Raw genomic sequence first — 16,905 nt, 5'->3', positions numbered from 1 at the left:
AAATTTGCTCGGACGAAAAGCTTTCAAAATAAGCCACGGTTTACCTTCACGGTTTACCTTTTAGCTAAGAAGATCACATGAATGTTGGCGGTCTCATAAGTATAGTTGCCGCACCGGCTCGTTCATCGCACCAAGCCTGTACTGTCAGATGCTAAACAGGGTCGTTGTTCTTGTTGGAGTTTGCCACTTCGTGACGTTCGTTCAGTCCTCCGACAGCAAATTATACAGGGTCCAACACAGGCTTCTTCAATCCCGCCATCCCACCCCGCGCAAAATCTCCATCCCGATCTCGCTTGGTTAAAGCCTGGTTAAAGCCGTAATTCCCCGCGTATCATATGTAAGGCGTGATATTCTGTTTTTCATCCCTCATTCTGCATCCCGCCGACAATTTTTTTAACTATGCCGCATCCCCGTGTCAAAATGAGCAAATCCCGCTCCCATCGAGGTACAGTATGTTCAATCTGCATCCCGCCAATAAAATTTCTGTCATCCCACATCCCGCTTCCATTCTTACTCTCGTCCCACATCCCGCCAAACCTATATCCCGCCAAACCCTTATCATATGTACGTTATATCTATTTTTCTTTTTGCATAAAGTACTAAAAATGCCGAAAATCAAATAAATAATAATAATGATGATGATGATGATGATGATAATAATAAAAAATAATAACAATACAATATATAAATCACTTCATTTAAGTGTCAAAGTGTTTAGCACTGCTGTAATAACTGTGGACTCTGAAATAAGCAAACAAATATCGTAAATTAAAGATTCAGTAGCATGCAGTAAGGAAGTTCCGACGATTTTGACGGCCAGTTTTAACTTCTAAAGATTTGTTGGGAAGATGCCAACCTCAGAAACTGTGGAGCCACAAAGTCTTCAAGTAAAGCTAAGAAAAGTGTGTGATAAACAGAAGCGTCTTCTACTCGTGTACTCAGACTTCTCTCAATCTTCAAGCGAATTGTTTCCATTCGAGTCATATTGAAACACACTTAAATAACAATAACATCGATAATGCCATCATCTTTCGTTAACAACTAAAGGATTTCTACATTAACATATGTTCTAGACATAACTTCGGCTGGTAACCAGGGTTTCATAATTGACAGCTTACTCAGTTCCGCGGCAGTAAAGTCATAGGAAACTGTAAACAAACGACAGCGCACAGTGTGACATTAAGATTATGAACTTAGAATGCATCAAGTCAAGTTATCTTGAAAATACATCAGGAATTTATTTCCTTGGGTTTTTATCGAGTAGTGTGTTTCAGGGACAATTTTGGAACCAACTCAAAGGGTCAATGTTAAGATAGAGACGCCATGTTCCATGATGAACAAAAATGAGAAAATGTACATGAGCCTCATTATCAGTAGGTATAACACTAATGCGACCACGAAACCTTATGTAAATTTCCCTAAAGTTTACATTTCACCAAAAATTAACTAATTCCTTGTAAAACCTCGCATACATTGATATACTTGCATTGATCACTTATTGGATTATACCTCAGTCAACTAGTAGTGGAGGCGCGATGGCCTCATGGTTAGTGCGCTCGACTCCGGATCGAGTGGTCCTCGTTCGAGACCTGGGGCTCCGTTGCTCGAATTCCCCGGAAACTTTTCGGGCCCGGGAAGCCATAGCAAAATCTCGAACCTTACGATTACAGAGCTGTTTTATTCACATATTCTTAATATGAACAGAGGTTCCCTTTATACAACAATTTTCAGGCGTATACACTTCTCCGTTTTTAGATACAGATGAACTAAAAATGGCTTTACGGGCCCAAAAAGTTTCCGGGGCTTTCGAGAAAGGGGCCCCTGGCCAGGGACATTGTCTGGTGTTCTTGGGCACATCCCCTCTGGATGGAATGCTAGTTCATCGCAGGGTTACCCACCAGCATTGAATTAAGTGCCTCTCTTCACTCAGGTGTACAAAAGAGCACCGGCGAATTTAATGCTGGGTATAACCCTGGAATGAACTAACATCCCATCCAGGGGGGAGTAGAAATACTCCAAGTCACTCCGGGTCACAGAAACCGGGATAAGCTCCGGCCTGATGAGCCACTTGGCTTGCATGCAGACTGTAACTAACCTTTACCAACTAGTAGCTACATGAAAAATTTTATGAAATAAATGAATGAATTTTTCTACCTACGTTACACAGATGAGTTTGAGATTCGTTTAAAATGCAAAAAAAGAAAGATTAAAAATATTAATAATTAACTGAACTATATACAAAATGTATTAAAAACTAAGAAAAAAACGCTAGTTAACATTCTGGTATAATTTCTATTGAGACGCTCCTAAGGTTGATATCAATCAATTAGCGCTAAGTTATCTTTAGATGTATTCGATACAGTGTCTGGGAACATAGCGCTAATGACCGCAGTCTTGAAAGCTAATTTTTCCATTTTCTTATGTTTTGAATAATATGAGAAGCACTTCCTTTGAAGTACGTATAATGATTCTATTTAATCTGATTAAAAAATAAAATAAAATAAAATAAAATAAAACTTAGAATTTCAAATGTAAGGTTGACAGAGAATGTTTCTCAATGTATTTTTCTTATATGGACAAGTCCGAACTTACACTTTAGGAAAATGCAGCTGATCAGCATTCGAATCATTTCCGCTATTTCTCCGTTATTTTCTCAAAACGTAGGGCATCTCATTGAAAAGATCGGTTTGTTTGACTTCTTGGTTGCTTGGTAACGGGCCACTTTATTTCCTAATCTTTTTGGCACGCGGCTAAAAAACAAAAACAACTACGATGACGACGACAAAACAGTGGGTTTTCCAGCAATCAGAATTGATACTTTCGGAAAACTTGAGGGAGATTTATGAACACATTTCTACCGTGTATTCGGCTGTTATATGCCATTCAAATTTGGTTTTCATTGTTAGCATTACATTATTTACCGATTGTCTGTCTCTTGGGCCAGGAAACCTCAAAAGAGAGTCCTTAAAACTCAGCTACCGTCTCATAAACTGAGTATCATTTTCAGCCGGCAGACACTTGAAACAGTTGTACAACATAACGTTGCGTTCTTCAAGTTTTTAAGATGTCGGCCGGGGAAGCTGAACCGGGAAAGGCAAAATCCGCGGGAATTGTGTCGATATTGATTGCTTGTATTGCTCTCATCAATCTGGTATGTGGGTTTATCTATATGGCTTTAGGTGGCACTGATGGCTCGGGTGTTTGGTCTGGGTCTGGGGTAAGTTATCAACTAGATTTTGTTAAACTCTCTATAATTATAACTACCCACTACGTTAAGATTTTCTCGGTGCAGTGATGAATTTCGTCGATGTGTTGCTCAAACGAGGTGTATGTTAGAATTGAGGACTGTTTAAGTACGAGAATATAAATCGATTGCATAGGTTTCCAAGAAAAGCTAAAAAATAATCCAGATGTTTGATGTTTCACGATCTACTCTGCTAACGAAATGTGCTTCAGAATTGAGCTCTGTTTAAATATGAGAATATAAACCGATATCATACGTGCTTCCAATACTCTAGATTAAGAAGATACACTCATTATTTTTTATAAGAATATTGTTTTTCCGACCGCTGCAGAATATTCTAATTTTTCTGCCGAGTTTAGGCTGAAAATATTCTTGTGAATATTCTTAGATTATAGCGTATGACATTTCTGATTTTGAATGTATTTAGTGTCTGGATCATTATTAGAGTAATTTTGAAGCCAGCCTGCAGGCATCAGAGCGTCATCGAACACACGGCTAACTAGTGCTGTTTTTGTTGCTTTTTGTCTAGTTTTGCCGTTTAGAGCCGAAAGGAAGGATTTTATACGGTATAATTAAAAACATATAATTGTCTAGCATTTACAAATTTTCAACAGAAAAAAATTCATTTTTTTCACAGTCGAAGCCTCGGGTTGATTATTAAAACATCCTTAAAATTTCGCAAATTTCAACGTCGATATTCTGACAAAATATCGATAAAAAATAGAGTGCATTTTGTATCTCACGACTGCAAATAATTACGTAAATCTACTCAACGAGCTCAAGGGTCTCTTGGCTCAAGTCAATTTGCAAGTCAATCTTTCCGAAAATTAGATTTAACTCCATTCATTTACATATGCTCATTTTTCCAGGCTTCTAAATATTCGCTTGTCCAATATTTACCTGCAAACAACCCAATTAACAAGCACTGAGTAGCACAGTATCAGTTTTGAAAAGAACATCGCGTATTAAAAGCGGAAACAGCCGGAAACGCTATTTTTTCTTCTCTTGGGCGGAGAATTTTGAAAAATTTCAGCCTACTAACATCCAGCAGTATACTTTGTCTTCGTAACTGTTATTGAGATTTTCTGGGGTCGTAGCAGTTAATTCCAGTTCGGCCTAGATCGCGAATTCGATGGTGTCAAGTGCTGGGCATAAATCCTTTAGACTAGTTTTTGTTCTGTTCCCTACGCCAGTAATTTTCTCACGGAAAAGTAGCTCATCGCAAATGTATTCTAATTCAGATTCAAATTATTGGTTTTCTTACAATCGGCGTTAGATTTACAACGTGAGTTCAAAATGTAACTAAAGATAACTGACTTACATTCAATTACGGGTATGTGGCTCTCTGTGTAATCGTAGTTAGTATTAACTATGGTGTAATGGAATGACTGTACTGCCGTCATGTTTCTAGCCTACGTGCAGCTTTATCCACCTCTCGAGGAAAAACGTTTTCTCTGGGGGATGGTACGGCCACAAATAGGTTATCAAGTTTCTTTCTCCTCTATCTCGTTTTGATTTCTGCACAATTTTGTTTTTGCAGCAAGCAGTTATTGCTATTTTGGGAATCTTAACATGGATTAAAATGAACAAGACAACGGTAAGAAGACGCAGACAGTTTGTCTTGGATTATGTTCAAAGTTTTTTTTTTCCGTTTGAGTTTTGGAGTGAAACTAGTTTCAGAGACGTGGGAGGGAGTTCACATCTCAAAGTAGGCTTTTCCACAACTATGCTAGCACTTTTTAAGCTAAATTTAGTTTGAAAAACGAGCATTTTTGGCAGTATTCTTGTCGAAGAAGAGCATTTAGCACGCGTAGCTTGATCGGACATATTTTCCACCGGACAGATTTTGTCTATCCACAGTCTCTTTATCGCGATAACGGCATGATATTCTCGATTTTGCTTGTTGTTCAGGGTCACGCGTTTTGCATGTGACATCCACCCAACCGCAAATATTTGAATTTTAGTTTCATCTGAGATCATTACCATGTGCATTTGGTAGACGATCGGTCAACCAGCTAGTTGCTTCACTTTTTCCTGCTACACTGTTCTGACGAGACCCAACCAGGTTGAAACAGCTGTACACAGTTGCAATTCTTCGCTTTCAGTTTGGACTCTATCATGTCGTTGTCCCGTTAAGCTTTCTACGTAGTAATCAGCTTTATTTCATTGTTATAGCTAGTCTTTAGTTAGGGCAGATTTTTAGACAGACGTCAAATCTTCCTTTCTGATGTGTGTTTTAAAAAAATTTGATACTCTAGTTTAAAGAGCGAAAAAGTTTTCACTTTGTTTTGGGGAGTTTGGGACCCACTGCAAGTTTTGCTCGGCTCGTTTCCACTCCATGCTTTAAAAAGTAAAAACAAGATGGCGTCCGCCATTTGCAACAAACTACTGATCTGAGAAATACTATTACGTCAGCTAGCCTTCTGTTTCGTGATGATTTGTCGAGATAAATTTGAAGTGAACCTCTAAAGGAGACCAATCTGAGCGTGACTCGAGCTTTATTTAACTCTTAAAAGATACCACTTAAAACGGAAATGACAGCGTTATTTCTTGCATTTCTTACAGTGCCCCCTAGAAGATATTTGACTGCTAAAATTAACACCCTAAGTAAGACCACCCTTGATTTACACCCCTAAGCGAGACGATGGGCATATTTGGGAGTCCCCCCTCCCCCATCCCCGCGGAAATACTTCCGAACTTGCATTTCTGTTTATTTTGCAGTTTGTGTTTTTCTTGGTAATGTGCATTCTTTGGTTGATCGTGACTATTATTCAAGTAGTTGTCGCTCTTATTGCCTGGCTGATCTGGTATATAATCCGAAAAGAGGTGGAATCAGAATGCAAACAAATCGGCGACGCCTGTGTTTGCGACTCTGACAAGAGTGTTCCATTTACAGGTGAAAAGAAAAACTCGACACTTTCCTACCATTTTATTGTTCCCAGACGTTGTTTCGTGGAATTTAACATCATTTTTTTAACTTCTTTCCGGGGGACACCCTCTAAATCTTTGGGCAGGAGTGTGCCGCTGGAAGACTGAAACCCTTACTCTATACTAGACCATGATCAGCTTGATTTTGCAATCCTATTCTAGACTAGGCACCAAATCCCCTACCCTATCCCAGACTAGCTATTTTCCATGTAGGAACTTTGCCACTATCGTAGTCCAACATACGTGAACTAAACCAATATCTTAGAGTCACTTCCGAGTTTCAATTGCTATATTACAGAGCCCCAGAGGGCCCACCCCCCAGGAGGTGCTTTTTTTTTTCTTGCCCTGCCTGCTCTTTTTCCTTCTACGATTTTTTTTTACCCAAAATAAGGGGGGGGGGGGGGGGAGGGGGGAATGGGGCGGGCCTCTTCCCTAGATCCGCCACTGGGATGTATAGCAGCAGTGTTGAAAACGCTTCCTTATTTTACCCTTTCCTCAACTCGTCTCGACTTTTTGTTTGCGATTATGATAAAGCCCTTTAAACCCTACCCTCTAGTAAGCCCATCCCCTCTAGAACCAACCTCGTTCCCAGGGCTTTTCCCTAAAAGCCCTGGGAACGAGGTTGCCCTAGAACTGCTCCTTTTCTATGATATCTCCTATACCCTCTTTAAAAGCACCCACTTTCTAGACTATTCACAGCCCACTATTTCAACTATAGAATGTTTCTGTCGAGGACCTATCGGCTGATAGTTGCTCCGCGAAAATTTGACGCTCTTAAAACAAATATACTAGTTTTAAGAACATCAAATTTCCAAGGGGCAACTATCAGACCGAGAGTTCCGAGACAAACATTCTATTGTCTTTATTGTTTACCACTAAATTTTCTTCCGCGCCAGTTCAAAAATCAAACTGAGTCATTATTTTCATCTTTTTTAGATAAAAGCCGTGAAAGCCAACTATAAAATTTGAAGAAGAAAACAGAGAAAAACCCACTTATTGCAGTTTCAATTGTTTATTTCTATAAGCCGGCTTGTGTACAACAAAATTTCACGACGAGTACAATCCATCCGCGTATTTTCCTCGGACGTGCTCTATGGGCTGATAGAGTCTCTCCGCGGATGAAAATTATCGCGTCACGTGATCAATTTAAACCAATAAGAATCGAAGAAAATTTAGCGCTGAACTATAATTTCGCGTATTTCTATTCGATCGTTGAACGCGCGGATAGAATCGCGAGAGAACTGGACGCCAGCTCAAAACAGGAAAATGGTACCGACTCCCCATTTCAGCTGTCATGTACTAACCGTATTTCTTGAATCTTTTTCAACACAGTGGACAACTGCAATGACATTAAGACAATTGAGACTTGCTTTAGTGCCATGATGATTGTCAATGCCGTTGGCGCCATTCTTATGTTTTCTGGTTCTATCATTGGCTGTATGGGGACGTGCTGCGCGAAAGAAACTGTAAGTCACGCAAGTAAACGCCCTATGTCATGCCGTCTGCCACGCTTTTTAAGGAATGGTAATAAGACTGAGTGGAACCCAATTCGGTCTGTAATCATATGAGTGATAACAAAATCGGACGACCGCGTAGCGGGAGTCCGATTTGTTTATCACGAGTATGATTACAGACCGAATTGGATGACACGAAGTCCAATTACCAATTAATCATAAAAATTACAATTTCCAAGGAAAGAAGAATAGCCAAATTATGAAAGAAAGGGAAAATTTTCATTAAAAGACTGACAAAGGAGTCGTAAATTGTTTAATGTCGCTCAAGGTTGTGATTGGTTGATTTGAACTACAACTTTGAACGGATTGGTTGATTTAACTACAACTTTGAACATGATTGGCTGATTGAACTGAACAATAACAAACTGTTCGATAACAACTTGCCAAGTGAATTGGTGGAAAATAGCAGTTTTTTAAACCAATCAAAACGAAGAAATTGACATTTTTATGATTAACTCAGTAATAGTCTCCGTCACAGGCGTTTTGTTTCGTCACGCAATGCTTTTCTCCAGTTAAGGCAAGAAGCGTTGTGTGACGAACCAAGTAACGACAGCGAAGGTGACAAACGCATTAAGGAACTTGGTTGCTCATTAACTTACTCCGCAGTTTGCTCTCTTACTTGCTTAAGACCTAAGGACATTTTCACCTTATTTTCACAGACAAACAACGTGGCGGTGGTACATGAACCAGGAATGATGGTGACTCACACCAACTTGCCCCCTCCAGAGTAACTCTCAAAATTAACTTGGTGAAAGAAAATGAAATAACTACTTTCTTCACAAACTTGCGCATCATGCACCTTAGGCGCAGACATTTTACCGCCCACTTGTAATACGAACTGATGCACCCTTTCTAACAGTACAATTTTTTGGCCAGAAGACTTTCTTAAATAAGAGGTCACTTATAGTAGTATTGTGAGGTAAACAAGACGTCACAGCTCGGAACTGATGGTCTCCAGTACTGCTGTAGGATTTACCAAAACCGACACTTTTCCTCAGGTTAATTATGACAATGGCGGATCCAGACCCTGCACTAAGGGGGAGAGGGGAGCGTTTTTTTTTTTTTGCTTGCCCTGCCGGCTTTTCTTGCTAGCTTCTACGATTTTCTTTTCTTCACCCAAAATAAGGGGGAGGAGGGGGGGAGGGGGGTCCCCCGGTCCCCTTCCCTACATCCGCCACTGTATGGTACATGTATTTAAATAAAGGCATTTAGTTTTATCGCAGTCCATGTATTTTCCATTTAATTTAGAGCTGTATCAGTGTAAAGTATAATTTCAACCGCATTCTATAAAGCTCGCATGTGGAAAAGTGACGCGTACGTGTGTTCTCGCAAAATAATTCTGTTGACGGTTTGACTGGAAGCTATTCCCTTCTGTGAACAATATAGGTATCTGCGGCGTCAAACGGTGTGAGTTTCGCGCCGTTTTGGTCTGAAATAGTTATTTTATGCCAAGGAAGGAACACATTGACGCAAAAAGATGAATAAAAAACTCTCATCTATTTTTAAAAAACGACTAGTTCAAAAATTACATTTACTGACATTAACGGTTACTCAAGTTCAAATTTCGTCACAAGAACCACAGTGTCACAGTTGCTGAGGTCATTATCTCTTACATCTTTTAACGTCTCGCTATCGAGTTCTTTAATTCCTTCTTCAATTTGTTAATTTGCTGAACTGGTGAAACATACTCATGTACCGACGCCGAAACATCTCATATAACTTGGATTTTGTCACACTCCATACATAGGAGAACTCTTCTTGGGAGAATTTCCCCTGGAATTAAATTTCATGGAAAAACTGTTTCCTCTTCCCCTTTGAGAGTAGCCGGCGCTGTAGGCATTCGCGGCCATTTTGAAAATTGGGCGACAATGACTTACCGAGTCAAATTGAACAAAGGAACACTGGGTCGAAGAGAAAGAAATATTCCCTCGTACACAGTATTGGGATTGACAGAGTGATGAGTACTGAATACTGCTAGAATCGTATGAAAACACTGGCTGATTTTCGGGTCAGAAAAACATTCATCCGCCGTTTTTCGAACGGGGTAAGTTCCTTTCCTTTTGCGGGCTACTTCTTGCATCTCTGCGCTGGGATCCACGCACCAAACAGGGTTTTTTAACGCGAAAGATTAAAAGATATTTTCGGCGATAAAGCCGTTTCCACTACCAATGTCTGCGACAATGTGGTGCGGCTTCAAGTCCAAGGATTTCATCAGGTGGGGAAGAAGTCTTTCATAGATTTCTTTGAAGAGGTATTGGTAGTAGTCAGCTGTTGAGCGATAGTGTTCTGGGAAAGAAAATACAAAATTGAACTTCCTGAGGGTTCAAAAAAAGTTGATAGTCCGCATGCGTTCAATTTGCTTTCCTTCTCGTACCCACAGCCCAAGTTCCTCTTGACCAGCGGTCAGGAACACAAAACGTAGGTCAAGGGGAACGTGTTGTGCTTGCAAACTGCCGCTCTGATCATGAAGGCCGCTTAACAGCGGTCAAACTCACTACGCGCTTACCGGTTCTTGGGGAAAGGCTAATGTTCAATCAGTCGTTCAAGTTCGCTTCCAGCTCTTCTAAAGTTCAAATCTAACCAGGTGGTATTCAATTTTTTCTGCCATTCACCGCTTGTTTAGAAGCTTATACATTCGCTGTCTACTGATTTAGCGTAAATTATTCTACTAGCGTTCTATCAAGAATGCCGTTCTCTTATTGGCTTCGCTAATCGCTATCTATTCTGTTGCAGATTGTGAGTAGCGTAGCAGTCTGACCGCTTCTTTGCGCTTTCGAAGTGTCTGTGAAGAGGATTTAGATAAAGTTTTGAACGACTAGTAGATTTATACTAAAACAATTAGATTATTCGCTCTCGATTTCTACTACTCGTGATCGCGACAGAAATCTCAAGCTAATAATGTAATTGCTAAATATACTAGCAGAATGTAATGAAATGGTAAAGTTGTTTAAGCGGAAGTGTTATTCAAAATTGATCCGCTCTAATAAAATTCATTGGAGACTCTGCTCCCGAACACAACCCTCAACGTATAATCACCCAGTTTGCTGTTATTATCTACTGAATCGACTTGGCTCTTTATTAATTACGGGCCGTTTCAACGAAACGCGGAGTAGCCTGAAACAAATTTATAATACCGATTTCTATTCAAAAATACATCGATGCTAGACTGATAGATTGATACCTTTAAAATGAGATTTTACAGACCTGCTCATCATTGAGTGTTTGGATCCTGGTTCAGCTCTGTATTTGTGGTAACTCGGAAATGACAATTAGCCCTGCAGAAGCAATAACATGGAACATAAATTAGACTGTTCACAGTCTACTATTTTTCCGTGAGATCGCAGATGTTGATCGTTGATTCCAACGGGCCGCCATCTTGGTATCTTGATGCGAGCAAAACTGGGGAGAGTACAAAGTGCCCGTAGGTAGGGGTGGCGGAGGGCCCCTTCACCTCAACGCTATTAACGCCGCCTCTACCCACGGGCATTTTGTACTCTCCCCAGTTTCGCGCACATCAAGAGATTAAGATGGCGGTCCGTCGAACTCAACGATCGACATCTACGATCTCACGGAAAAATAGAGGACTGTGAACGGTCTAAAAATAAATTGGATAACTGATCTAGAATGGGAGACAAAGTAGAAAATTATTCAAATGAACACAGAGTGTGGTTTGTTAAATTCACAAACAGAATGATAGAGAAGGTAAAGTACTTGAAATCGACTTTTCTCTCAGTTCTTTCAATTATAAAGTCATTTCAAGACCTTCCTGTGGGAAGTTTCTCTTAAACTCAAAACGAGAAAAAAAATTGCGTGACTCGTCAATCGATAACTAAATAAATATAGCCAACAGTTTGTTTTTCGTCCTGCCTGTAGCCACGAGAGTTAAATTTTCCTGTTTTTTGGTCGCCTTTTCCTTTTTGTTTTGTCTTTGTTGTTTAAGGTTAATTTTTGCGTACCTTTTTTGTGCAGTTTTAAATGCAAATTAGCTTTTTCACGTCGTGTTATGTAATCGTCTATAGCTGGTTTTCACATGACGTCACTAAAATTCGAACTACAAAACTATTGGTATTCCTGAGATTTTACTTAAATGATGTATAAGAGCAGCTGAAAACTAATATTCATACAAATTTTTGCTCCGAATGGGTTCTTGGTTTTGTGATAAACTACGCTTGAATTTCTAAGCTTTTGCTACAAAAGCGTGAATTTATCCCTTGAGGGACTCTAAAACATTAAAATAATACTTTTTCTAAGACATGAACTGTTCAGATAGCCAAATTCCCCGAAATAAGTCACTTTTTTTAACCATCATGACAGCTCTCTAAGCCGTCATGTAAATGCCGCGTCACGCAAAACTCAGTGACAGATGTTTCTGTTGGTTTCCGGCCGCCATGTTGGTGCCCATACGGATGGGCACCAGCATGGCGTCTCCATACAAATCTCTATAAATTTGGGTAAAAAATTTCTCCGCATATCTCGCATAAGAAAAATTGCTGTGACCAGAATTTTGGCGAGAGTCTTTGCATATTTGACTTCTTTAATTTCCCAGATTCTGGACTTTATCTATTGACCGGTTTTGATTTTTAATTTGATCTATTTTGACGTAACCTTGTTAAGTTTATTCTTTTAGTTCAAAATTCCGTTTTATAGCGCTAGCGTTGTAGCTTTTTAGTTGTGTTCAGTCGTTGTCAGCTCCGGAGTGCCGTAGAGATCTTGTATCTCGTTTTCCTGTCTATTTTTTGCTGTTTTCGTATTTATTTAAGTTTAAGTTTGTATTTATTAATTTCTGTATTTGTTATTTTGGTTTTAAGTCAATCGTTAGAATTAAAGACGAATTCAAGACGTACAGGAGTGTTATTTACACTGCCAGTTGGGATTCTGCATCAACGTTTGAATTATTTGTTCCAGTTGCTAGTCCCACAAGCCTTTGTGCAATAAACAATGCCAAGGGTAAATAAAGGTTATATCATTATAATTATTATTATTTTTAGAAATAGAGGAGTGAATCTGGTTAAAGTTAATAAACTTGGACACTGGGTTAGGATCTTGAAAAAGAACGTTAAGAGCGGAGCAGGGCTGCAATTTTCTCAAGCCAGTTTTACGAAATAAATTCATATATTGTATTTCTCCGTTAAACGCCTACGGGCAATTATTTAAAGTCCTTCATACAGCTCGACTTGCTGTCCATACGGTACTTTATCGGAACTTGAAAGAGAAAGGTGATTGGATCGTCTGTCAGTCTCGATAAGAAACAACATTTTCAGCGAAAATTAAGTCAATACAAGCTACAGTTCTTAACCTGATTTGGCTAAATGACCGTCCGGAGGGGTGCTTCCAGAAAATTTGTGTTCGGGTGTGCGGCCCGCTCACCCTATTTAAGACCAAAATCGTCGATGTTTTCAACCCTATTTATGTCCTGACCAAACATTCGATACCCTAGTTAAGACCTGACCCTTAATCAATACCCTGTGTATCAGACCTGACCTGTAATTAGTTACCTAGTTCAGACCGACGTTCGGAAACTGAAGGGCTTTTGTTGGTGGTCCTATCGATAATGATGAAAAAGTAGCTTCTTCTAAAAAAACATACACAATTCAAGACTAGATTGCAAAAACCATACCCTATTGACACCAAAATGGTCAATATTTCTCCCCAAAACGGCTAGAAAAAACCTACCCTTTAGGGCCGCACAGACCTATATAGCCCGTATAAGCACAACCACACCCCCATGGCTTTTTCCTTGAAGGGGAAAAGCCCTGGAGGACCAGGTTGACGCTCGCCATACTAAGCGAGCTAAGCATCACTTGGCTTCAGACAAATGGACAATGTGTTGATATAAACTGTCAAAGGTAACCAATCACAGGGTATACCAGGAGCTGGTATACCGGAATAAGTTTTTAAACCAATGCTTACAGGCTTTCTTGACCTCTTCTTTTTCTCTACCAGACCCCGCTGGTCACCCGCCCAGTTTTTCCATCGTCCCCACTGACCGAGAGCCTGGAACAGGCTAAGTAAATTATATACAAAGTTAACCTCGTTCTCAGGGTTTCTCATGTTCCCGCCCATCTGGAGCAAGGGAGAACTGTCCTCTCTCGCACCAGGAGGCGGGAAGATGAGAGACTCTGGGAATGAGGTTGCACAAAAGTTGGCCATACCTGTTGCCGCGTCTCTCAAATGTCTAATACCTGCTGGGTTATTTGGCGCAATTTCAGCACGACGCCACAAAAATGTGCCCAGTGTTTGCTGCACTTTCCTGTTTTTATTACCATTTCCTTCCACCTGATTGATTGAATCACTCTCGCGGTAAGAAAAATCGTTCACAAACCCTACGACTTGGTTCTGGGAATGTCATGGGTAAATCTTTTGTTCTCTTTGATGTATCCACCGTGATTTTCCCGTTGGCAATTTCACTGTGGGAATAAAGGTCACACACAAGACGCAGACTCCCCATGGGTAAAGTCCTTCTTTGCCCTGGGCGAAAGGTCTATTGGAACCGCAACTAATGAAGCAAGGCTAATTACAACGTAGAAAGCTCAACGCGACAACGACGTAATGGAGCCATAACTGAAAGCCAAGAATTGCAACTGTGGACAGCTGCTTCGACCTGGTTAGGTCTCGTCAGCACGGTGAAGCAGCAAATTATAGAACAAACAGCACAAGAGCCATGCCAGTTGTTTACTAATGTACATGGTAATGACCTCAGATGAAACTGCAGATGTTTCTGGATATGTCAGTGTCACGTGCCAAACGTTTAGGCGTATACAGGGCCCCTCTGAACAACCGCCTCGTAGCTGAATGGGCCACCCTGTCTTAAACATAGTTTACTTACTTACTTACTAACGCGTGACCGTGAATAATAGGCAAAATCCAGAATAATAGCAAAGATATCAGTGACGCCAACTATTGCTATTAATATATCAACCAGAGAACTATTGGCTGGTGAAACAAAGAATTCTTTTGTCAGTTAACGTTCTGAATAACAAAAACAAACAAATGTCTTCCCTATATTATGTCGTTGTCGCGACAAGGAGACTGCGGGCAGACAAAAACTGTCCCGCAGAAAATACATCGCCAAACCATGTTAAAAATAAGCAGCATATCGGATCTAACTAAATACAAATTAAGCGAGGGTCATGCAAGGGACCACAAACGAAAATGCTGCTGGTATACGTAGGACCTACATGATTAATATTTAATCACGTGGAGATGCAAGAGACTCGTGAAGCTCTGCAAAGGCACCTTAGTCTCTTCCAGAGAATTTTATCTAGATTTGCCACAAGTCGACCTTTGCTTCTAAAATCCTTCGGTTATTTATCTCCCTCGCGCTAAGCGAAAGGGCAATCTTCGAAAGACGAAGTCGCGAGCGTAAGCGACGTAAAGTCGAAAGCAACAGCCAGGGAAGAATTATTGGAAAGGACTTTTAGAAAGTCTAAATGGTACCCAGTCGCCTCTGGTACTCGCGCTGTGGCTTATGGGATTTAATTAGTGGGTTCGCCGTGTATTATGGGAAGCAAGGAAGAAAAACGCGAAGCTTTTCCCCAGCTCCTTTACTCCCCCCTTTTCGCTCCGGAGTTTCTTCCAGGTTTGCGCTGCGCCCCAACCAAGTGAACGCCCGGGAGAGGTTTTGTAAAGGTACTGGTCTGCTATACCTGTGGCCAAAGGTAAGTCTGTAGTAAAAGGGTTCACATTCGTCATTAACATTCCTCACTCCACATGACCGATCACTCAGTTCAAACGAGTGCGGCGGTTCTAAAAATCACACGCTGAAAATAACAGAATTCAGACTCAAAAGTAATTTAAAGCGCTGAAAAACAACCCTGGAATTTCCTTCTGAGCTTTGGCCCTAGAAAGGAAATCGGTTAATTAATCATACCCGTCCCGAAATTGAGAGCGTGTTGAGACGTGCGGTACAAAATAGTAGAACGCAAACCTAATTTTGTGTTGGTTTGAATTGCGGTCGTTTCGTCCCAGGTCCGTTTCGCCCAGAACCGTTTCGACCCAACTCAAAGTGGTTTCGTCCCGACTCAAAGTCCGGTCTCGACCTTCCTCCTCCCCCCCCCCCCAAAAGGTCGATTCGCCCCGACCAAAAGGTAGTTCGCCTGAAGTTTTACTAACGCAAATTAGTGACTAGCTGGTGCCTGAATGTGTTTATTTTCTATATTTCCTTCTTTAATATACCTGTCGAGGTGGTAACCGGTCGTTTCGCCAACGACCAATTCGCCAACGTATGAAGTCAATTCGCCAGTGTCCTGGATCAGTTCGTATATGACAGTTAGCCAACATCCACAATGCTTTCCGGAAAAGTTCTGAAATGTACTTACAAATTACCAGAGGAATAAAATGTCACCGGCCTTTGTAAGATGACATGGGTGTTAATAGGTTGTTAGTGCCGTTTGAAAATGTTCGTTTCACTCTATCCAATCTCTCTCGCCCCCCCCCCCCCCCCCGACCGAGGGAAAGAAAGAAAGATTGGGTAAAATCTTTCTTTCTCTCTTTTGTAAAATCATCAACGGCCTTTAGCCCTGAAGAATTTGAATCGTCTGGCTCCAAGCGAATAGGAAAAGTTACTCGTCTGGCAGGTACGGAATAAACAAGACGAAGGACTTTTCTGGAAGTCTAAGGACAAACCGTCCGCACAAATAATGATTTAGAGGGCTGGCATAACGGCCTTAACGGCTGCGGCGTGGGAAGAGTGCATATTCCGTTCTACATCCTGATTCAGCACCTCCACAGTGAAGCCAAACTATTCACAATACAAGTAAGACTGGTCTCTGTTTGTAAGCTACAACGAATTCAAAGGCAAACGTACCGTCGCCCTCAAACTAAGAATTTTCGAGCTATGAGATGACTACGCATCCAAAGCTATATCAGCAGAGCAATTAATGATAATGATAATGATAATGATAATGATATTTATAAAGGGGGCGGTCATACATAAAGTGGTTTCCAGAACGGCCCTGTAAAGAATGTTACAACCTAATAAGTAACTAACAAATTAACAAATAATAAAATCAAAATATAATACAATTAAAGCATGCCTCCCAATTTCTTTTTGAAAAGTAATTTCTGATAACACCAAAATAGATTTAGTTTCCTGTATTTCAGGACTTAGAAGGTTAAAATCGAAAGCTGCTTGATATGTAATTTTCTGCTTTGCCCAGTTAGTTTTGGGAGCATGAAGGTGCAGACTCATGCGCTGGCGGTTACTGTGATGGTGGGTGA

The 16,905-nt window shown here is 40.6% G+C and overlaps 2 protein-coding genes and 1 pseudogene across 3 annotated transcripts in view; 2 read left to right on the top strand and 1 right to left on the bottom strand.

The window, feature by feature from the left end:
* Positions 1-5,896: 5,896 nt before the first annotated feature.
* LOC149114307 (uncharacterized) lies at positions 5,897-8,908 on the top strand. The gene is made up of 3 exons (XM_089286783.1): positions 5,897-6,140; positions 7,505-7,638; positions 8,346-8,908. Exons 1-3 carry the CDS (start codon positions 5,984-5,986, stop codon positions 8,415-8,417), a joined length of 363 nt encoding a protein of 120 aa, XP_089142909.1. The 5' UTR covers positions 5,897-5,983; the 3' UTR covers positions 8,418-8,908.
* A 256-nt stretch (positions 8,909-9,164) lies between these two features.
* LOC149114306 (uncharacterized) lies at positions 9,165-15,740 on the bottom strand (annotated as a pseudogene). The gene is made up of 2 exons (XR_016206443.1): positions 10,868-15,740; positions 9,165-9,972 (listed from the first exon to the last, which is right to left on the bottom strand). The product of XR_016206443.1 is annotated as an uncharacterized LOC149114306 (transcript).
* LOC110057356 (uncharacterized) overlaps positions 15,327-16,905 on the top strand; it is a 37,447-nt gene continuing 35,868 nt past the window's right edge. The window contains exon 1 of the mRNA XM_089286782.1: positions 15,327-15,344. The gene's annotated coding sequence lies outside the window, so the exon portion shown is untranslated. The remainder of the gene's footprint in view (positions 15,345-16,905) is intronic.

The sequence above is a fragment of the Orbicella faveolata genome, unplaced genomic scaffold, assembly GCF_042242905.1.
Source record: "Orbicella faveolata isolate gen_17 unplaced genomic scaffold, um_ofav_v1 contig_14, whole genome shotgun sequence".
Taxonomy (NCBI): Eukaryota; Metazoa; Cnidaria; class Anthozoa; order Scleractinia; family Merulinidae; genus Orbicella; species Orbicella faveolata.
Note: the sequence above shows the minus strand (reverse complement) of the source record. Positions and strands in the feature narration are given on the sequence as shown.

Coding starts and splice junctions, on each gene's coding strand:
- LOC149114307 (XM_089286783.1), top strand. CDS start 5,984: ATGTGCATTCTTTGGTTGATCGTGACTATTATTCAAGTAGTTGTCGCT. Junction 6,141..7,504: donor CAAGAGTGTTCCATTTACAG/GTGAAAAGAAAA, acceptor TTTTCAACACAG/TGGACAACTGCAATGACATT. Junction 7,639..8,345: donor CGTGCTGCGCGAAAGAAACT/GTAAGTCACGCA, acceptor TTATTTTCACAG/ACAAACAACGTGGCGGTGGT.